The sequence below is a fragment of the Oryctolagus cuniculus genome, chromosome 1 (assembly GCF_964237555.1).
Source record: "Oryctolagus cuniculus chromosome 1, mOryCun1.1, whole genome shotgun sequence".
NCBI classification, from domain to species: domain Eukaryota; kingdom Metazoa; phylum Chordata; class Mammalia; order Lagomorpha; family Leporidae; genus Oryctolagus; species Oryctolagus cuniculus.
Window position 1 is genome coordinate 223144640 of NC_091432.1, and position 21477 is coordinate 223166116.

Genomic DNA, 21477 nt, shown 5'->3' on the forward strand with positions numbered 1-21477 from the left:
CAGAAGGAAAAGAAATTATTTGGTAAAAAAACTTGTTAAATACTATACTATGAATGAAAGTCCTGGTAAGGGAAGCCTATTTAACTTTGTCCATGTTTCTCATGTGTACAAAGATACTTTAAAAAGTTCATGGAAGATAAAGTTAAAAGATGAATTTACTTTGGTGCAAAATAATTGAAATTCATGAACTTTTTGAAGGGCCCTCGTATGCATGGATTTCAAAACTATTTTTGCATTAAAATTACCTTATCTTTTAATTCCATTTTCCAAGAACTTTTTTGAAGTATTCTTGAATATCATTTGAGAAGGAACATAGTATGGTCAAGGATACAGTCTCTGCAATCAAGTTTGCCTTGACAGATCCTCATCTACCTCGTAGTCAATTTCACACTGCACAGGTTGTATAAAGTAAGATTATATTAATACCAACTGTGCAGGATTATTGTAAGGATAAGGAAGAGTAATTTTTATATCAGGTGCAGTGTGATGCTAAGCACTTAAGATTCTAATGCTACAAATTAATTTATTAGTTATTGTTAAAAGTATTACTTATTTGACTATGAGGTCTCTTATCTCCACAGAATACACATTTTGACATCATATTAAGCTAGAGTTCCATATACATTAAGAAATACTGAAACTAATTTTAGCCACACTAATAAAGATATATCATTTGTACCACATGATGTCAAGACTTTATCTGGAATTAAAACGTTGAAAACTGATTTCAGGCCTGCACCGCGGCTCATAGGCTAATCCTCCGCCTAGCGGCGCAGGGAAACTGGGTTCTAGTCCCGGTCAGGGCGCCGGATTCTGTCCCGGTTGCCCCTCTTTCAGGCCAGCTCTCTGCTGTGGCCAGGGAGTGCAGTGGAGGATGGCCCAAGTGCTTGGGCCCTGCACCCCATGGGAGACCAGGAGAAGCACCTGGCTCCTGCCATCGGATCAGCGCAGTGCGCCGGCCGCAGCACGCCGACCGTGGCGGCCATTGGAGGGTGAACCAACGGCAAAGGAAGACCTTTCTCTCTGTCTCTCTCTCTCTCTCACTGTCCACTCTGCCTGTCCAAAGAAAGAAAGAAAGAAAGAAAGAAAGAAAGAAAGAAAGAAAGAAAGAAAACTGATTTCAAGTTCAGCCACAAGTTCCTATTGGCAGACTTCTTTCTTATTAGCACTTGTTTATAGGTTCCTCAAGGCCAGGGACCTTGTCTGTCTTGTTCATCATTGACTCCCATGTGCACAGTATCTGGCATATCTAGGTACCCAATTTGAACTCTAGAATACTTGCCAGAGAAGGACCACATCTCATTATCTTAGTGGAGTGATCCACTCTTCCCAACCCCATTAATCTGACCAAGTAGCTTTACCACAAAACCTGTTACAGGCATCTTTGTGAAACACAGGAAGGATTCACCAGGACAATAGGTTAGAACTGAGATTCACAGCTCTGAAATGAATATGCAAGATGTCTGGGCAATTACACTTGGTTCACCGAGATTTGATTTATACTCAACTTTCAGGTAAATATTTAGATCCCAAAGGGTGGTGTCACATAAGCCACAAACCACTTGCTCTGCAATCTGCAAGGAAAACCACTCAATATGAAACCATGTGCCACTCTGTGGCACAGTGGCCACCTCTACCTTTATCTCCCTTCTGCTTTGCTTCTGCAGAACCAGTGCCTACACATGGTACCATAATGATCCTATTAAAACAACCTCTGAAATAACTGCTCAATTTATAGCAACTACTGATGATCTTAAAGTCAGGCACAAGTCAAGAGAAAACAAAACACAAAAAGGCAGTGAGGACATAGGAAATGCCATTAGACAAAATGGACTTTTAAATTATGAGGAAAAAATAATATCTAGTGGCATAACTAGCCCCTGCTGTGGAGCAAAGAACTCACTTTTATGTAGTTCTTGTAAAATCCCAAACCTTATATACTTGATATGTAAGTTATTCATCACTGCAACTACACTAGACATTTCTGGCATCTCAGTTTTACAGATGAGAAAACTGAATCTCAAAAAGGCTGCAACTTGTTCATAGTCAAAGGAGGTCTCATGGTATTTGGTAACACAGTAATTAAGAACCAATGAGAATCATGCCAGCTCAGAATAAAGGGCTCATGTTGTAACATTCTGAGGCCTGATTTTGGATCCCAACTCTGCTACTTCCCAGTGGTGATTTGGACAATTTGCTTAGTCTCTGTTTTCTCATATTATATGATATATAAATGATATATATGATATATATGAATATTATTCATAATATGAGAAAACAGTATTTCATTCACAGAATGTCTGTAAAAATTAATGACTAATATGTGCATGGTCTTAACAAAATTAAAAATAAATTATTTTATTAGAATAAATGTGTGGGTCTACAATAAAAAACTAAGTCATAAAATAATTTAAATTTACAAAACACTTTCACACATACTGCATCTCATTTGACCTACTAGTTAAGACAAATATCACTATCTTCCTAAGCAGTAGAAAATTGAGTGTCTGAAAGAAAGATCATTCCTATCCAAGGGTTCATAATTGTTTGCTTATTCACCATTTCTCGTGTCCTTGACCCCAAACTCTGAGCTCAGTTGGGGAAGAAGGTGTGGTTTGTAATGTATATGCTATCTTGTTTTCTTTTGGTCATTGCACACTTCATGGCATATGGTTGGTGTTAAATTTAAAAAAAAATATATATGAGTGACAGGGCACTGCAATTAGTGTGCTTAAGATAGAAAAGCTAGGTAGAAGTTACAAACTGATTAAAAACTGGACTTCAAATCCAGGGTTCTCCCCAACACCCCAGCAATACTATCACATGACAACATTTCACAGGATCATGGAATTTGTCATCTGAGGAAAGACCTATTAGATCACCTTGGCTAACACCAGCATTTTACAGATGAGGAAACAGAGACTCAGAGAAGTTCCATCACTTGGACAAAATCATATAGTGAGGAGTTAGGCAAGCCAGACTAGCATACAGGTTCCCTGAGTCAGAGGTCAACGGTGCTTCCAAGGCACCCTTGCAAATTCAAGAGGAGATACATCTCCCCCAGCCTCTATGTAGCATCCCATGCTTGTGAGTTACAGGGCTTGAACCTTAGGTACACAAATCATGGCATGTGCATCTGTTACTGTTTGGTTCATAAAACAACATAAGAGGAAACTTATGCTGGGATTTTATTTGGAAGATTTGCATTATCACTTCTCACCATGACTCTATGAGTGGAAGACAAGCTCTATGTGTATGTGTAAGAGGAAGATGGTCTTGACCTACTTAAGTGAGGAGAGGAGACTTCCTCTCAGTATCTTTCTGAAACCTTCAACCCACCCTGGGTTCCACCCTGGCTTCTGGGGAGGACAGTATTGGCCTAGGCTTCAGGTCTGGACCATCTCAGTAGGCTGGCTCTCTAGTGACAGAAATAAGGCAATATGGCAGGAAGACATTTCTTTCCTGATGAAAATATCAATTTTCTAATCAAATATCATTGTCTAATACAAATGCAAAAGCACTAGAAACTTCATATGGACATTCTTTAGAACCAACAAAGCTGCACGTAGGGAGGAAAAATGTTAATTGACAAATGTCCCCATGAACATGTCTTAAATCTCTTTTGTTCTGGTTTGTACTTGGATGAGTCCATGTCTCTGCGTACCTATTTATGTATGTGTCCTTGTGCAAATTATGTCAAGAGCCTCACCTAATACTTAGATACCATAGGTACTAAATCAATGTGTATGGTATTCATGATGTCCTAGTTATCTCTCTCCTACACTTCTTTTATTTACAGCACTTATTATATGTGTGTGCATGCATGTGTGTTTAATTAATCTCACTCTGTCCTAAGAGAGCAAAAACCATGTTTGTTTTACTCATCATGGTATCATCTGCCCTAACCACAGTGCTCAGCCTGTAGCTGCTGCTCACTAATTACTTGAGGATTAAATAGAGGAAAGGAGTAACTGGATGATCAAAGCTCTGACTTCTGGGTTGAACTCCATCATTTAATTAACCTTGTGACCTCGGTTACATTTAATATTTAACTTTTAGAGATAGGCATTATCTAAGAAATCAACTCATTTGAATGATTAAAAACTGTTTTAGCAGTGGAATCCTAAGTCAAGTTTGCATGAAATCAGACCACAAAGGAGCACACAAATGTCTCCTATAAGGGGTTGTAGGAGAAGGGTTCTTGTCCCCTTTTGCCTCTCTCCCCACACTAGACCAGTTTCTATGGCTACTTTAATCCTCAATGTTTCAAATGTCAGAGTTTCGAAACCACTGATATATGTCAATCTCATCATTTGATAAGTGAGGAAAGTGGGACCTAGGAGAGAAGGGGACCTGCCTAATGTCACAAGATTAGAGCATGGAGAACTGGAATTAATGTCCTGATCCCCAACCTCATTAGTACCTTCCACAACTCAGCAACTAGAAAACTGCTTCCAGAAGTGTTTTCAAAGTGTGATAAGAAAGAATGGTTGGCAGAACCCTTTCAGAGCTCAGGAACACTCTACATCTGGAAGCCATACTAGAGTGTGAGGGGCGTCCAAAATACTGCTTCAAAGAAGGACTTGGAATCAAGTAGCTAAGTGTTTGGATCCCAGCTCCACTCCTTACCAAACAGATGACTTATGGCAATACACCCAACCTCCCCAAGTCCTGATTTTCCCATTTGTGAAACAACAAGACACTGCCAGCCTCATAAAAGATGGTGTAAGGATTGAATGCCCTCCCTCATGGAATGTTATAAGTGATCAATAAAATGATGCTACTGTATCTGTGACTCTACTCAGGGTGTGTATTTGAGAAGAAGTTATTTCTTTTTTATAAGCTATTTCGAGAGCTATAAGAAACATGTATTAATCATATAACATGGGCCACAGCTCCCTTTACAAAACTGTAGCATATTTACCACCATGTCATATCATCACTACTTAGTATTTAGCACAGGCTCAGGCATAAAATTTTTGCTAGGAAACATTAATGTAGAGTAAATAGGTGCCTATATTTATAGTATATTCATACAGTTATCGACTTATACTTTCTTTTTAATCCAGGTTCCACCTTTTCTTGGCTATATGACTTTATGTAAGCCAATCATCTCCTCATCATTAAGGCAGAAATGTGGCTCCCAGTTATCCCAACTTGAAAGTGTCCTTGAGAAGTTCAAATGGAAGAAGAAATCATACATAGAACAAATAGGTTGTGATTATTTCAAGAAACACAAATAGATACTGGGATCTCCGCTACTTGACCTGTTCCCCTAAACCCAACATCTCAAGGCTACATCTTCCACAGTACCAGGCCTTTCAGATAATGCTTCATTTGGTCAAGTAGTCAATTAATACACATATTTGGCTTATTCATAAGCACAAACAGTGGTAGCTGTAGGCTGCCAGAAAATATTTTAAGCCTCCAAATTTAAAATTAACTAGATGGCTATTATTTCTGAGTGACTTAGAAATAGTTCTTCCAATGGCCGGCGCCGCGGCTCACTAGGCTAATCCTCCGCCTAGCGGCGCCGGCACACCGGGTTCTAGTCCCGGTCGGGGCGCCGGATTCTGTCCCGGTTGCCCCTCTTCCAGGCCAGCCCTCTGCTGTGGCCAGGGAGTGCAGTGGAGGATGGCCCAGGTGCTTGGGCCCTGCACCCCATGGGAGACCAGGAAAAGCACCTGGCTCCTGGCTCCTGCCATCGGATCAGCGCGGTGCGCCGGCCACATCGCGCTGGCCGCGGCGGCCATTGGAGGGTGAACCAACGGCAAAGGAAGACCTTTCTCTCTGTCTCTCTCTCACTGTCCACTCTGCCTGTCAAAAAAAAAAAAAAAAAAAAAAAAAAAAAAAAAAAAGAAAGAAATAGTTCTTCCAAGGAGCAGCCCTTTGAATCAATAATTATATGTTTGAAATTTTGATATTTTTGTATTTTGAGAGAAAAAATGCCCCCATATATCTCATCCTTGTAGGTTTTTTTGCTTGTCTCAAACACCCTATATTCATCTTTCATTTTTGTTCCTACAGTTCATCATGCCCAGAGACACCCTTCTCCAGTAACTCTGATAATTTACCATTCTTCAAGGTTCAAAGAATGTTCTTCCATTAATTCCTGTATAGACTGAATCATTTTAAGACCTCAGTCATCATTGGGCCAACTCCCAACTAGGATTTGCATATTCCATATAAAATCATAAACATTTGCAGCTGTCAGACATTTCAGGATCCACTCACCCCTAGTCTGCAATACCACAAAATGTGAAATGGAGACATTCACATTTTTCATTCCAACTATTTACATAATATAAGATCTGAACTTGTATCTTCTTGGCTGCAGGCCAGGTCTCCTTACAGCACCATGCTTTCTGGTTCACTTATTTTAACTGATCTAGAAGTGCTAGGATTTGCCCTTTCTTCCTTGAGACAACGATCATATCTTCAGAGAATTTTTTTGCTTAGCATTCTCCAATTCATTTAAGTCACAGCACTTATTGTGTACTTATGACAACAAAGCAGAGCAAAAAATTACCCTGGGGACTCAGACATGAATTATATATAAGTGCTTCCCTCAAAGAGTTCCCAGTTAGACAAGAAAGAAATACAAGAATATATTCTAATTCCAAATTGGTTAAAGTTAAAGAAAGATAAGTGTAGAAAGCTTTAAATATATTAAGGAGATGTTTAGGAAATGGAATGAAAAGAAAGAAACTAAGATGCTTTCAAAGAAAGGTTTGGGATCAAGTGTTTTTTTGATTAAGATTACAATTAGCCAAGAACCAATTAAGAACTGCTGAAGAAAAGGTTGTTCGTTCATTGAATGTCCATACTTTTTCCCAAATGCGTAAATGGGATACGGGGTGCCTTAATAGTATTTCTAACTACATCTGATATAGTTATTAGAATTATCATGACTATGAAAATGGATAACCCAGGGTTTGAATTCCAGTCTTACCACCTGGTGACTGTGTGACATTAGATAAATTAATTAACCTAGCTGAGATTAGGTTACCCAATTTGTCAAGTGGAGAAAACAAATAATATCTACATTCAAAGGTTGTTATAAGATTGAAAAAAGATAATGTGTAATAAGTATCAAGCACCATGCCCAGCACACAGTGAGTACTCAATAAATATTAGCTATTTGATCTTTTCCTTCAGAAAAGATCATTGTTAATTTTTTAAGCAAAGTAAATAAGTAAGTGAAAACATCTGGTAGCAGGGGTACATTCTGTTGACCCAGGCACCTTTCTACAGAGCAGGGGCCATACCAATGCCTGATCCCACACAGCACTACAGGAATGAAAGGCAAGAGCTACCTTAGCCCACATCTTACCTGTATATTTTATATCTGGTTGTAAATCCTTGACGGTGTCTTTCCACAAAGGATAGGTAGCTCCTGGAGTGGTGGAAAGGCCCCCTGTCTGAAATAAGCCAATCAAATTCCTTGGAGACATGTTGGTCTGTCCCAGCTGGTTCCTGGTGGGAGGGCTGCACTGAGATACGGCCCCATACAAACAGGAAGTAGAGGAGCTCAACAAACCTCCAGTTCATGCTTTTCTGCCGGCCTTTTTCCTCTCATTCTTGCTCCATTCTGTGGAGTCCTGTAGAGAAAAGTATAGAAGAGAAAGAAAGGAGGAAACAGAGAAAGAAGAGGGGTAGGGGGAAAGAGAGACAAAGGAAAATTTAAAAAGATTATTAATATATCTTTATAATAATACTCTGACAGTACAGTGTTTAAGATTTGCAAGCAATGAACTCACTGTGCCACAATACTGGCATCTTAAACAAAACTTTCTACTGATTTTACTTAGAAGCAGAGATTCTGAGGCAGGTGTTATGGCGCAGTTGGTTAAGCTGCCAGGTGGGACAGCCATATCCCATATCAGAGGGCTACTCTGAGTTCTGGCTCCTCCACTTTCAATCTAGCTTCCTAATAAGACATCCTGGAAAGCAGCAAATGGTGACTCAGGTACTTGAGTCTTCTGCCACCCACACGTGAGACTCAGATGGAGTTCCAGACTCCTGGCTTCAGCTTAACCCAGCCCTGACTGCTGAAGGCATTTGAGGAGTAAAGAAGCGGACAAAAGATCTCTCTCTCTCTCTCTCTCTCTCTCTCTCTCTCTCTCCCTTTCAAATAAGAATTACATAAATAAATATTTAGAAAAAAGCAAAGGATATATAGACATCTAGGTCCACATTCCTGCTTGGCTGTTCCCTTGTAATGTGGACTTGTACAAACTGCTTAATCTCTTGCAGATGAAGTTTTCTCCTCTATAAAAATGAGGATAAACTTTAATACCTATATCATGGGACTTGGCACATCAGAGATGTTCAAGGCATATTGTTGAAATAAATGAAATGAATTAAGTCAGGAAAAAAGAGTCTTGTACAGCCAGTAAAGGATATGGAGACAGAACAGGTATCTGTCCCACCTGTCAACTACACAAATAGGCTTCCTCTTATAATGCAGACTCAATAAACAAGAGATCCTTTCTCTTCTCCTCTCATACAGATATGTATCCACTGAGTGCACACTTTGTTGTTGCACAATCAGATTAATGCAAAGTCTTATGATGGGTTATTATCATGCTTCTGTGGACTGGATATCTTAGAGATTTAGACTTCAAAGCCAAGGAAGTGTGGCCATAGAATTCATCTGTCAGTGTCTCTGAACCTGGATTTTCCCTGGTATTCAAGGTAAAGCAAAGGTCGAAGAGTTAGGTGGAGCTTTGTCCACCCCCGTTATTGGGTGCAGTCACAGAACAGTGGTGCTATGTTGGAGAAAGGCTCGAGAATAAGAGAGCTTAGATAGAGATCTCTTGTGGGTAGGATAGAAGAGAAACCACCAGACCATACCCAGCCTTTGGGATTTTCCAAATTTGTTTGTATCATGTCATTATCACTCTACCCACTTGCTTAACACCCTACTGTCTCCCCCAGAGCTTATTTTATCCTATGTTGAAGGCAGCTTTGAATCAGGCTCCATCAGTTATACACAGTACCATTTCCTGCAAGTTATTTTAACTTCTCTGAGTCTTAGTTTTCTTACCCACAAAATGTGGTTTACAGCAGCAGTACCGTTAGCATAGAACTGCTGTGACAACTAAACGACATAATTTATATAAAGCATTCTCACCCATGCCCGACACAGAGTAAGTGGTGGATAAAGGGCAGGAATGATGATAAGGATGACACACGTTGATACTGATGTTGTTAACTTATTCCCTGTTAGGGCACATTTGTGTTCACATACTCCCTGCTTCCTGGTCAAGGCCTGTCTACCCTTCAGTTGCCAGTTGTGGTTATGTCCTCAAAGCCACTTCCATGATAGGTGTTCCTGACTCCAAGCTCTCATTGCTCAAATTTTATCTGTGTGTTAACACTGATTATCTTGTACTGCACTTACTCATTTCTAAGTCAATATTGTGCTCTGGACACACTTTCCCCCTCACTAAGTCTCTGATTTTTATGTATGCCCTTTATTTTTTTTTTATTTTTTTTTTTTATTTTTTTTTTTTTATTTTTTGACAGGCAGAGTGGACAGTGAGAGAGAGAGAGAGAGAGAGAAAGGTCTTCCTTTGCCGTTGGTTCACCCTCCAATGGCCGCCGAGGCCGGCGCGCTGCGGCCGGCGCACCGCGCTGATCCGATGGCAGGAGCCAGGAGCCAGGTGCTTTTCCTGGTCTCCCATGGGGTGCAGGGCCCAAGCACCTGGGCCATCCTCCACTGCACTCCCTGGCCACAGCAGAGGGCTGGCCTGGAAGAGGGGCAACCGGGACAGAATCCGGCGCCCCAACCGGGACTAGAACCCGGTGTGCCGGCGCCGCAAGGCGGAGGATTAGCCTAGTGAGCCGCGGCGCCGGCCTTATGTATGCCCTTTAAAATACGATGATGGCACAAACATTTTGTCAACTGTAAGACCATGGCTACACGTGATTAAATAAGAAACCTTATTTGTCTACTCTTCCAGCTGTATATGGGAGGAAAATAAAGCTAAAAAGAAAAAAAAAGTCAAAAAGAAAAGACTGTGGATTTCTGCCCAATTGGATATTTCCCTCTATTGCCCAATTTCATCATTTTATCACGAGACGCTACAAAAACCCGCTTGTCACTGCAAGCCCCAGCTGTCAGGGAAAAGGGGAGAGGCACGTGAGCAGAGGAGTGGGCTGGCAAGAGCTGTGGCCCGAAGTTTCGTTCAGAGCCTAAAACAAAGCCAAACATGTTGAATGCAGACTGTAACAGCCACAGCTGCCAAGACCGTCTGCCAGAGCCCACCGGAGTGGCAGGCAGGGGGTGGAGGCAATTGTTCAGGGAGCGCAGTAGTGCGCTACAACACTCTGAAATCACAGCATGTCTCCCATATAGCCCTTCTACATGGCTTCTGTTGTGAGTGGGTGCAGGTGGGAGCCTGTGAGAATGCTTAGCTGTTAGACTGTTTGCAAGGATTGCAGATTTCAAAAGTGGAAGGAGGCTATATGTGGAGCAGCAGTGTGTGTGTGTGTGTGCGTGTGTGCATGTGTGTATAAGAGAGTGAAACTTCAGCTATCAGTCCTAGATTTAGCTGAAAATTGAAAGATCTGATCCACTGTTGCCCCAGTGAGAATCATTTTGCTCTGCATGGAGTATCTTTGATTGTCACAACTTAGGGGTGACTTTAATAGTTAATGCATACAGGCCAGAGACACTATGAAATATCCTACAAGGTATATGACAGCCTCTCACAACAAAAAATTTTTGATCCACCCAGCACTGGTGCAAAATTGAAAAAATTCTGTTCTAATTCAATCTTTTTTATAGCTCATGAGCTGAGTGGTGGACTGAGTTAGATTCTTATCTCCTAGTTTGTGGGGTGGAGCTTTCACCCTGCCCTGTTGTCTCGGCACGGCAGTGGGTGTATGTGGCTCTGTCTGAATCTGCATTGTTGTTGGGGTCTGTGATACAAAGTACATTTCAGCAAGTAGTGAAGAATACTTCACAGAAGTCAGGAAATACTTCCTTGACTTAGTCTAACCTAATAGCCCACAGAGCACTATGAAAGTTTCTATAAAGTGTATTGTAATAGGAATGGATATTTCGTTGGACTAGGACAATAACTAGGATGTTTGTTACCTAGATGCTGTGATATAAAATATGATTGCAGACTCTGTGAGCCCCATTCGATAAACAAAACCACAGTAGCACCAATAGATCCTATAAAGGTCACATGACTGCTGTTTATTGGGCATCTGCCAATCATCAGGTACTGTTCTAGAAGCTGGGGATTCAGTACTGGACAGGGTCACCTGAACCCTCAAGGAGGTTATTTTCTATTGTACAGCCAGTAAACAAGTGACCAGTGACTCTGTGTGGTGGTGCACAGTGGTACACAGTGGTTTAAAGAAAATCAAAGCAAGTCTGACAAGGTTGAATTGAGGATTTTTTTTTTTTTTTATATGAGGTGTTCAGGATCTATACAAGATGTTCTCCTCAAGAGGCCCCTGGACAAAGCCTGAAGGAAATGAAGAAACAAGTATTGCAGATGCCCCAGGGATAAAGAAATGTCAGTGAAAGAAAGGGAATGACAGAGGGTCAGCATAAGTTTATATTCAGATGTACTCAGAGGTCAGATAATATTTCAGTCACCCAAGGGGAGCTCACAGTTTAGTTGCTCTGAAAGTCAATTAGAGAAAGGAATTCTGCATTAAATGAACATTTACTATGTGTCAGGAACTGAAATGATTGCTTTACACATGTGACCTCATGGCAATATTGTGAGAAGGGATTATGGTGCCTACTTTACACATGGAGAGGAGGGGAAACTGAGGTTCAAAAACATTATGTAACTAGTGCAATATCACACAGCTACCAAATGACAACCTTGGAATTGGGGGTCACAGTGTTCAAAGGGAGTCACCAGCCCATTTGGCTACCAAGCACTTTAAATGTGGCAAGGCCAAACCAAAATATGCTTTAATTAGAAAATAGGGGTTGGCCCTATGGCATAGCACATAAGGCCATTGCCTGCAGTCCCAGCATCCCATATGGGCACTAGTTTGAGTCCCAGCTGATCCAGCTCTCTGCTATAGCCTGAGAAAGCAGTGGAAGATGACCCAAGTCCTTGGGCCCCTGTACCCGGGTGGGAGATCTGGAGGAGGCTCCTGGCTCCAGGCTTCAGACTGGCGCAGCTCTGGCTGCTGCGGCCATTTAGAGAGTAAGCTAGTGGACAGAAGATCTCTTCTGTCTATAACTATGCCTCCCAAATAAATAAATTGTTAAAATAAATAAACACCCATAGCCTTCATGAGGATAAACTGGAAATGGGAATCTGAAAAGTCACTCCTAGCAGCATGTATCACAGTATTATTTCTGGATGTGGTACTTGTGAGCTTTTTCTCTAGGTTTAAAGAAGTGATTGCAACCCCTGCCTTGACTCACAGCTCCAAGAAGTGCTGGAGAAGACTCTCATCCACATCTGTCTTGGCCCATTATGACATTGGACTATAAAAGAAAACATTTTCTGACCTCCAACCAATTCTCATCGCTCATCTCATACTACTCTCTGCACTGTTTTATACATAAGATATCCAGTTGTTCCAGATTTGAGTGTTCACAGACATTGAAATTTTCAAGAACTCAGACACGGCTCTATCAGTGATGGAAGAATGAAAGGTAGAGGCCAAGATGAATGAGAATGGTCCTTCCTTGTGAATAATCAATATTGTTTTTAATTTACAGAGCTACCAGATCCTTAAAAATGTATTTTCATAAACATTAATTATGTCTATACCAATGCATTATGTATCATAATCACAAATGAAACAGCGTAAACATACATGGTACAAAAAGGATTTAGTAGAAATGATAGAATATAAAATATCTCATTACTTTATAATGAGTATATTTTGAAAAACTACCGTTTGGGGTATATTGGGTTAAATATGAGTTGGTAAAATATATTAAAATAAATTTCACCTGTTTCTTTGAAATTATTTTAATGTGCCTGCTAGAAACTGAAATTACACATGAATCCGGGATTCTATTTCTATTGGGCAGCTGGGGCTAGATTGAACCTTTGTGTTTTATGACACTGCTCAGGAAGGTGTCATTCATCCATCCTCATAGTTCCATTAGCAGTGGGAACCCAACTCACCATCCCTTACAGCTCATTGGGTGACCCACTATGCATTTGCCTCCTACATCCAAAATCAATCAACACACAACAATAAACATACCACTAATAATACAGCTCCTAATCCCCAGATTCTTCTAAAAGATTCACAAAGGGAATGTCCTGCTTCTGCAGTTTGGAGCCTTTGAAAAAGAGACTGTTTCTACTCCTAGCAGTGCCCTTGAACCCCTGTGACCTCCAGTGAGTCACAGGCCTGCTGTTGTGCTGTGTTCTGGTCAACACAGGCTGTCACGTGGGGCTCCTGGCTGAACCATGTTATATATAAACCTGCAGCATCATCAAGGGAATTGGGTTCATCCCACACAGAGGGCACTCTCTAATTGTTAACATTGTAAATTATTTACATCCAAAATGCACACTCAGGAAGAGAAAGAAATGAGAGAGAATTGCCTTCCAGCAGCACCATTACCAAGCTCACCCTCTGAAGATTTCCCCATGCATGGCTGGGCCATGGCTGATATCCTGGGACTCTTCCCACCTTACCCTGAAGGTTCCAGCTCGACTGATGACTGTATCTGAAGTACAACGCACACTACCTACCTCCCGAACCTGGGTCAACCCAATCATCTCATGTAGGCTTCAACTTCTGTGCCTGGATTTCCAGATGAGACCTTTCAACAGACACACAGACCTGCAAAGCTGGGTGACCTGGACATGTTAATACTCTCTCTGCCTCAGTCTTCTCACCTACAAAATGCAGGCAATTTTAGGATGAACACTTCTTGGAGTTCATGCAGGATTAAATGGAATTTTTAAAATATAAATATTTTAGTCTTGGTTGTAATTAAAGCCAAAAGTTATAGGTACCGTTTTCCAAAGAGGAAAGTGTAAAACCACCATAAAGAATTTATGAGAAAGAAAAAGACCAAAAAGTGTGTTTTGTGATTCTTAATATCTCATATCACAGCATAAAAAGGTAAGATGTTGGGATTAGAAGTGGAGTGGAAACATAGAACTGAGTCCGTTGCCCTGTTCCAAAAATCATCCAGGGGAGAGTGAGAGCTAGAAGCCCCTCAACTCAAGTTTCAACAACCACTCAGTACCTGAACTGTGGCATAACAAGCTAAACTGCTGCCTTTGACACCAGCATTGCATATGGGCACCAGTTCAAGTCCCGGCTGCCCCATTTCCAATCCAGCTCCCTGCTAACATACCTGGGAAAGTAGTGGAGGATGGCCCAAGTAGTTAGGCACCCACACCCATGTGGGAGATCCAGAAGAAGCTCCTGGCTTCAGCCTGACTCAGCCCCAGCCATTGTGGCCATTTGGGGAGTGAACCAACTAATGGAAAATCTCTCTATACATCTCACCTTTCAAATAAATAAAAGTTAGAAAAAGAACATGGTAAGTGTTGGGGGACCATGGTGCTGTTGCCCAACTCACACTAGAGAATCTAAAAAGGAGGAGCAGGCTGAAACCTGGTAGCAGATCAGGGGTTGCACTTTGGGAATTAACTGCCTGACTCACGGGTAAAAGGAATTGCCCCTGCACCTGCAGGCATCAGAGGTGGCCACATGCAAGAAAAACCCAGGTAAAGTTGCCCAAGATTCCAGAAAAAGGAGTGGAGAGGGAAGGGACCCCAGCAAAAGGAGAGGGAATCCTAGCCAAAGGAAATATGTATGGTCCCACCATTCACCAAGGATGCAAGGAGTAAGTGGGAGACAAGCAGCTGAAAAGAGATGCATTTTCCTATTCCCAAGGAATCATTATTCACAGATTCTAGAGAAGGGCCACTCCAACGAAGCCTCCCCCTCATCACCAAATTCTGCAAAAAGAGGATGGCACCGAACAGCTCTCAAAACTACAGATCATTGAAGTGCAATTTACAAAAAGTACAAATTATTCAAAGAAGAAGCTTTGTACCTCCTTACCCCACCATCCTTAACCAAACTGTGCCTTGAAGAAGTCAGAGATCAAGGTTAGCAAGATGGAGAAGATATGGTAAAATCCTAACTCAGGGAAAAAAGGGAATTTGGAGGAAGAGTGAAGTTTTCACTTTAAATAAAATATGACACATTTGTTGTCATATCAAGTATTGGACAAGTTAATTACTGAACAAAAACTACGTGTGGACAACAGAGGCAAACAGGAAACTTTTAAAAGTATCTTGGGGGCCAGGGGCTGGTGCTATGGCATAGTATGTTAAGCCTCCTCTTGAGGCACCGGCATTCCATATGGACACTGGGTTTAAGTCCCAGCTACTCCACTTCTGATCCAGCTCTCTGCTAATGGCCTGGGAAGATGGCTCAAGTGCTTGGGCCCCTGAGCCCACGAGGGAGACCCCAAAGAAGCTCCTGGCTCCTGGCTTTTGGTTGACTGGCCTTTGCAGTCATTTGGGGAGCAAACCAGCAGATGGAAGACTTCTCTGTCTGTCTCTCTCTCTCTCCTTGTCTGTAACTCTGCCTCTCAATTAAATAAATAAATCTTTTAAAAAAGCAACCTGAAAATAATATAGTCTTACCTTAACTTTTGCCCAAATATCAGGGTAAATATGACACAATTTAAATAACAGAAGAGCATCAAATGGTTTCCTTTTCTTAAATGTTTATGTATGTATTTATTTTCATATACTTGAAAGGTGGAGAGAGAAAAAGAGACACAGAGAGAGAGAGATATCTTTCATCTACAGGTTCACACCCTAAATACCAGCAACAGAAAGCACTGGATGAGCTTGAAGGCAGAAGCCAGGAACTTTATTAAAGTTCTCTCATGGGTAGCAGTAACCCAAGTACTTGAGTCATCACCGACTGTCTCTTAAAGCACAAATTAGCAAGAAGCTGGATCAGAAGCAGAGGAGCTGGGACTTGACTCATCACTCTGATATGGGATATGGCTATTCCAAGCATAGGCTTAACCTGCTGTGTCATAACACTTGTCCCTGTTTGCATTTATCTGCTCTTACCCCTACGCATCCTGTCTAGCCACAGTGAAGAATTCATGAATTAAAACACTTAACTAATTGCCCAACTCAATGCAAATGTTCATGAAAGTCCAATCAGAATTTACCAATTAGGCATACAAGGCAAGAAAAAATATTAGAATTTCTAGAGTTGCTTACTATCCATTTACAAGACTCAGGACAAATATAAGAGGACTTCAAAATGCTTGTGAAAAGTGGAATTAAAATATAAGTTTATTTTGGAGCAAATTGGTTTTGAAATTTGTGAATATGAGAAGTCTTCAAGTAATATGTGAAAAATGTTTATCATGGACCAACTATACTCAGACTTCAAAATTTATTTGCACCAAATTAAGCTTTTTTAATTGCATTTTTCCACAGACATTTTGGAATGGTCTCATATCAGACAGTCCCAAATCATCGAAGGTCCTGGCATGAAGAGAGGAGCCCTAGTGCTTCCAGAGGCTGGCTTCCTTCTTTTTAATGTTTCTAGGTTCTTGTGACCCCTATGTTTATAAGAGACTAGTGGTAAGTAGTGTAAGATTGTATTATATGATTTTAACTAAACCAACTCTCACAAAAGAAGCAAGTCTCTTAAAAAGATTCTTGTATAGAAACAGTGGTTTTGTAGTAATGATAGTAATTCAAGGCAACGTGAAAAGAAAAAACAGCAGAGGATAAGCCACACTACAACATGAAATCAAAGCAGTGAGATCTAATCAGATTTGTCAAGAATTGGACAAAAAGGCTCAAGATGGATAATTAAAATCTGGATTTACATCTGCTATTATTAATGCTTTCCCTTGCTCTGAGTACATATTGAGCACTGTGGAACTGAAATGTTAGCTGTTGGAGATGACATATTGTAAGGAATTCACATATACATATTTATAGGAAGGTATATGGTCAAATATTTTACTGACAATTATGTGTGTTTATTGTACAACTGTCTAGAACCTACCAGAATGAATGTTCATTATTACATATTTTGTAATATTACTTTTAAACATGTAATCAGCATCTCTAAAAATTCCCTTGGGATTCTCCAACCCAAATTATACCAAACTAAATCTATGATAACCCTCTCAAATTTGCCTTCTCCTAGATCTCCCCTTGCAACTGAACCAAGCATTCTCCCAAATCATGCCTGTGAGAGGCTTGGGACATGTCCTACCTTCCACCTCCAGTTTAGTCAACTGTTCTTGTACTGCTATCATCTCCACATCCTGTCAACTTTGTTTCATGGTCATCCACTTTCTTCCCAGTCTTATTCTTCTCCTGTCTTCTCTATTAACCTCGGAGAGATCCTATACTTCTCCCTTCCATTTATACATGTTACTTAGAGACATTTCTTTTCTGAGCTTGTCCATTCCTGACATCTGTCAATAGATTTAGAACTTGAAAAAGAAAAGGAAAAAGTAAATAAAACAAAAACAAACAAAAGTAAATAAAACCTGACTTCTCCTTGGGTTAGCATAACTACCTTTCCATGGGTCTACCTATTTTATGTATCTGTACCTCCATCCTAAGTACTTGTTGCCAGAGATGTCTTTCTTTTTTATTTTTAAAATTTTTATTAATATAAAGAGAACAGGCTTCCTGTACTTCATAGATAGAATTCTAAGAAGATAAACATACTTCCCTTCTAGTCCTCCCTACCCTCCCTCAATTCTTCTCCTTCCTGTATTTTTTTCTCCTTTAATTTTTTCAATAATATAATACAATTCACATTATAATCACAGGCTAAACTTACCACTAACCATAATGTGCAACAAATAAAAAGCAATCATGAAACCATAAGATGTCAGTTTCATTTTTATACTTTTTTTATCTGGCCATGACATTCCCCTATGTAAACAGACACAATCATCCTCTATTGATCTCCCTACTCCCTTAGTCTTATATTCAGCAATGAGTGGTATACTTTTTCTACTACTACCCCTCAACTCCCAGATGAACTACCCTGTTCTCCAGATTCTCTATAAACACTCTATAAATTTTCACGCCTCAGTGCCTTTGCTTAAGCCATTCACTCTCTGAAATGTTTGTCCTCATTTTCCAAATTTATAATAAGCTATGCATCAAATTATGTTTCAAATACATTAGAAAGAGTGGTGAAAAACTATGGAGCACCTGGTACACACTAGATACAAGTCATTTTCATGATCCATAAAACTAAATCCACAGAAAAATCCTATGAGAACAGAGAGCATTATTTCTAATTTGCAGGTGATGAAAATGAGACTCTTCTAAAAATTGTTATTTTCCCAGTGTAACATTATTTAAACATGGTAGAATTTAACTTTAAACTAAATCATTTCTAAGTTCTATGACAAAAGGATTCACTACATAAAGACAAAGAACCACATTATTCCCAGCTATAGTCTTCGTGTTATGACAACAGCAAACTACCACAAATCAAATATAAGAATGTTAATTAAGAGAATGGCAGAGAAGGCGGGCGCCGCGGCTCAATAGGCTAATCCTCCGCCCTGCGGCTCCGGCACACCAGGTTCTAGTCCCAGTCTGGGCGCTGGATTCTGTCCCGGTTGCCCCGCTTTCAGGCCAGCTCTCTACTGTGGCCAGGGAGTGCAGTGGAGGATGGTCCAAGTGCTTGGGCCCTGCACCCCATGGGAGACCAGGAGAAGCACCTGGCTCCTGCCTTCGGATCGGCACGCTGCGCTGGCTGCAGTGTGCCGGCCGCGGCAGCCATTGGAGGGTGAACCAATGGCAAAAGGAAGACCTTTCTCACTGTCTCTCTCTCCTGCCTTCGGATCAGCGCAGTGCGTCGGCCGCGGCAGCCATTGGAGGGTGACCCAACGGCAAAGGAAGACCTTTCTCTCTGTCTCTCTCTCTCTCACGGTCCACTCTGCCTGTCCAAAAACAAAAAACAAAAAAAAAAAAAAAAAGAGAATGGCAGAGAAGTCAGCTTGAGTTGTAGAACTTCTTGAAATGTTGAATCTAGAGAAGTTCAATGAAACCTGAATAAAAATTGAAATATTATTTTTTGTTCTTACATACTTTTTTTAAAAATAAAAAAGCATAAGTTAAATATAGCAAATTTTCTTAATAAATATTTCATCTGAGACACATTTAGAAACAGGAAGATCTAAATTCCTGACTTTTGAGCTTTCTCCCCAAATTATCAGCAATCTGCAGGATATCTTTCAAAAACGGAAGAAAAGTAAATATTTTGGAGTGTTTATTCTGCAGAGTATGGCAAATTTTGACAAATAAGAGTATTTATTGAGTCCATGTTATATTTTAATTGATTCTCACAATCCAGAATATAAGATAGACACAGAATCAGGTAATTTCAATATAATGTCATAATAAGACAAGGAGGCATTTGAGAGGTCTCAAAAAGTCGGCCCTGCATTTTAGGTCAAGAAGAGAATTATGTGAAAGTGAATGAAGGAGTATGGTGTGGATATAATATCTACAAACCTTTCAGAGCTTCTGCAGTGGAAATTTTGAGGCAAAGAGTGGCAGGAGATGAAGCGAGAGCCACACAAGCTCATTTGCTTTATAATCAGATCTTTACACACGAAATGGAAGTTTCTTGAAGACAGATTCTTCTTCCCTTCTTTGTATGTCCAGGATCTGGTACTGATCACACAGTAGATGCTAAATTTATATTTACTGAATGAATGAATTGTACAAATCAAGAGCTAGGATTGGCTCCACAGGATCATAAGGTGTTACTGAAGGTCTTTAAACAGAGGGGTTCTGGGTACATTTTCATTTTAGCTGGATTACTCCAAATGCAGGAGGTAACTGAATGATTTAAAGAGGCATAAGGATAAAATGGAGGCAAATATCACAACAATCTAGGCTATGTATTTCTGAAAGAGAGATTTTATAGTTGAGGCAGAATGAAACAAATGAGACACAAAATCAGCAAGATCCAGTGACTGGGTAGGGAAGGTAAGGCAACAGAAGTGTCTGTGATGACTCCTAACTCCTAACTACTACCTGACGGGATCACTCATGATAAACACAATAATTTTTAAAAAGGAGTGGATTTAGAATGAATGGTGATAATTTTCTTCTGAGATACGTTGAGTTGGAGGTACCTGTTGAACATCCAAACCAGGATTTCCAGTAAGATTTTGAATCTTTGGGTCCACATAAAAAAGAGGCCAGGTCTGATGGTACAGACTTGTAAATCACTGTGGAACAGGGCAGTTAGAGCTCTGGGAGTAGACGAGAGCACCAGTGAACATGAATGAGTCAAGAGTAACAGAAAAAAAAAAATGAGCATCCTTATTTTTAGGCAGCATGAAGGAAAGAGAATTTCATAAAGTAAATAGAGAAGAGATTACACTAAAGGCAGGAGGATAACCATGAGAGAAAATATCATCAAATTCAGGGGAGCAAGGATGTTTAAGAACAGCAGACTCTCAAATTTCAAAAGCTGCAGTGGTACAGATAAAAACTCAAAACATCTATTGGACTTAAGAATACATAGGAGGTGACAGTTGTCAAAAGCTTGATGAGAACTGAAGATTCACTGAAATGGATAAAGGCATGAATGTGGCATAAGTAAATGGAGACAAAGTGTGGAGTACTTGGTTATGAAGGAAAAAGCAAAAGAGCAGTAGGCAACTTTCTCCTTTCTCCCTACCAAACAGGAAGCCAACCATAAATGGAGGAATTTTTTTTATATGAAAAAGCTTTAGTATATTTATGCCTCAAAGGATACACCTAGAATAAAAAGAGAAAATAAAAATATAAGAAGGAAAGCAAATTAGAACTGAGTATAAAAGAAGCACAGAACCTGATACTGGGGTAGAATCTTGAACTCTACACCAGCCACTGGGTAATCAAAAAGAAATATGAAAATGTCCTTGGCCATAAACTGACAAGGGATATGAATCTGTAAAACCCAAATTGGAAAATAACAGATTAAGTTTCATCAGATTCCTAAACAAGTTGTTGGATCAAAGAAGGAAACCTGAAACTCAAACAGAGCTCAGGGGAGCTGAGATTTGACTTGGGATCTAATAATTCAGGTAGGGATTGGCCAGCTAAAGAGAGAAACAAGTGCCTTCAGCAAAGGCATTCTAGGTTGTTCAACTAGTGTGAGAACAAACACAGAATCATCAAAACCCAATTACTATATGCCAACCGTTGAACTAGATGTTTCAGGGAATATTGAAATGAGCAAGAAAATGTTGATCTTGGGGTGAGAGTCCGACTTAGAAGTTAAGACGCCCATGTCCCATATTCTAGTGCCTTGGTTTGATTTCCAGCTCATTCCTGATTCAGCTTACTGATTATACATTGAGAGGCAGCACTGATGGCTCAAATAATTGGATTCTGCCTCTCTATAGAAGATCAAGTTTGAGCCCCAGCAGCTGTGGCTGATGCATGCATTTGGGGAGTGAACAAGCAGATGGGAGCTCTGTCT

At 40.4% G+C, this 21477-nt stretch overlaps 1 protein-coding gene across 1 annotated transcript in view; it reads right to left on the reverse strand.

Annotated features, from left to right (window-relative positions):
• The window catches only part of BRINP1 (BMP/retinoic acid inducible neural specific 1), a 209740-nt gene that overhangs the window by 141149 nt on the left and 47114 nt on the right, over positions 1-21477 (reverse strand). The window contains exon 2 of the mRNA XM_002720507.4: positions 7334-7601. Within this exon, the coding sequence (XP_002720553.1) occupies positions 7334-7551 (218 nt within the window). The 5' untranslated portion in view covers positions 7552-7601. The remainder of the gene's footprint in view (positions 1-7333; positions 7602-21477) is intronic.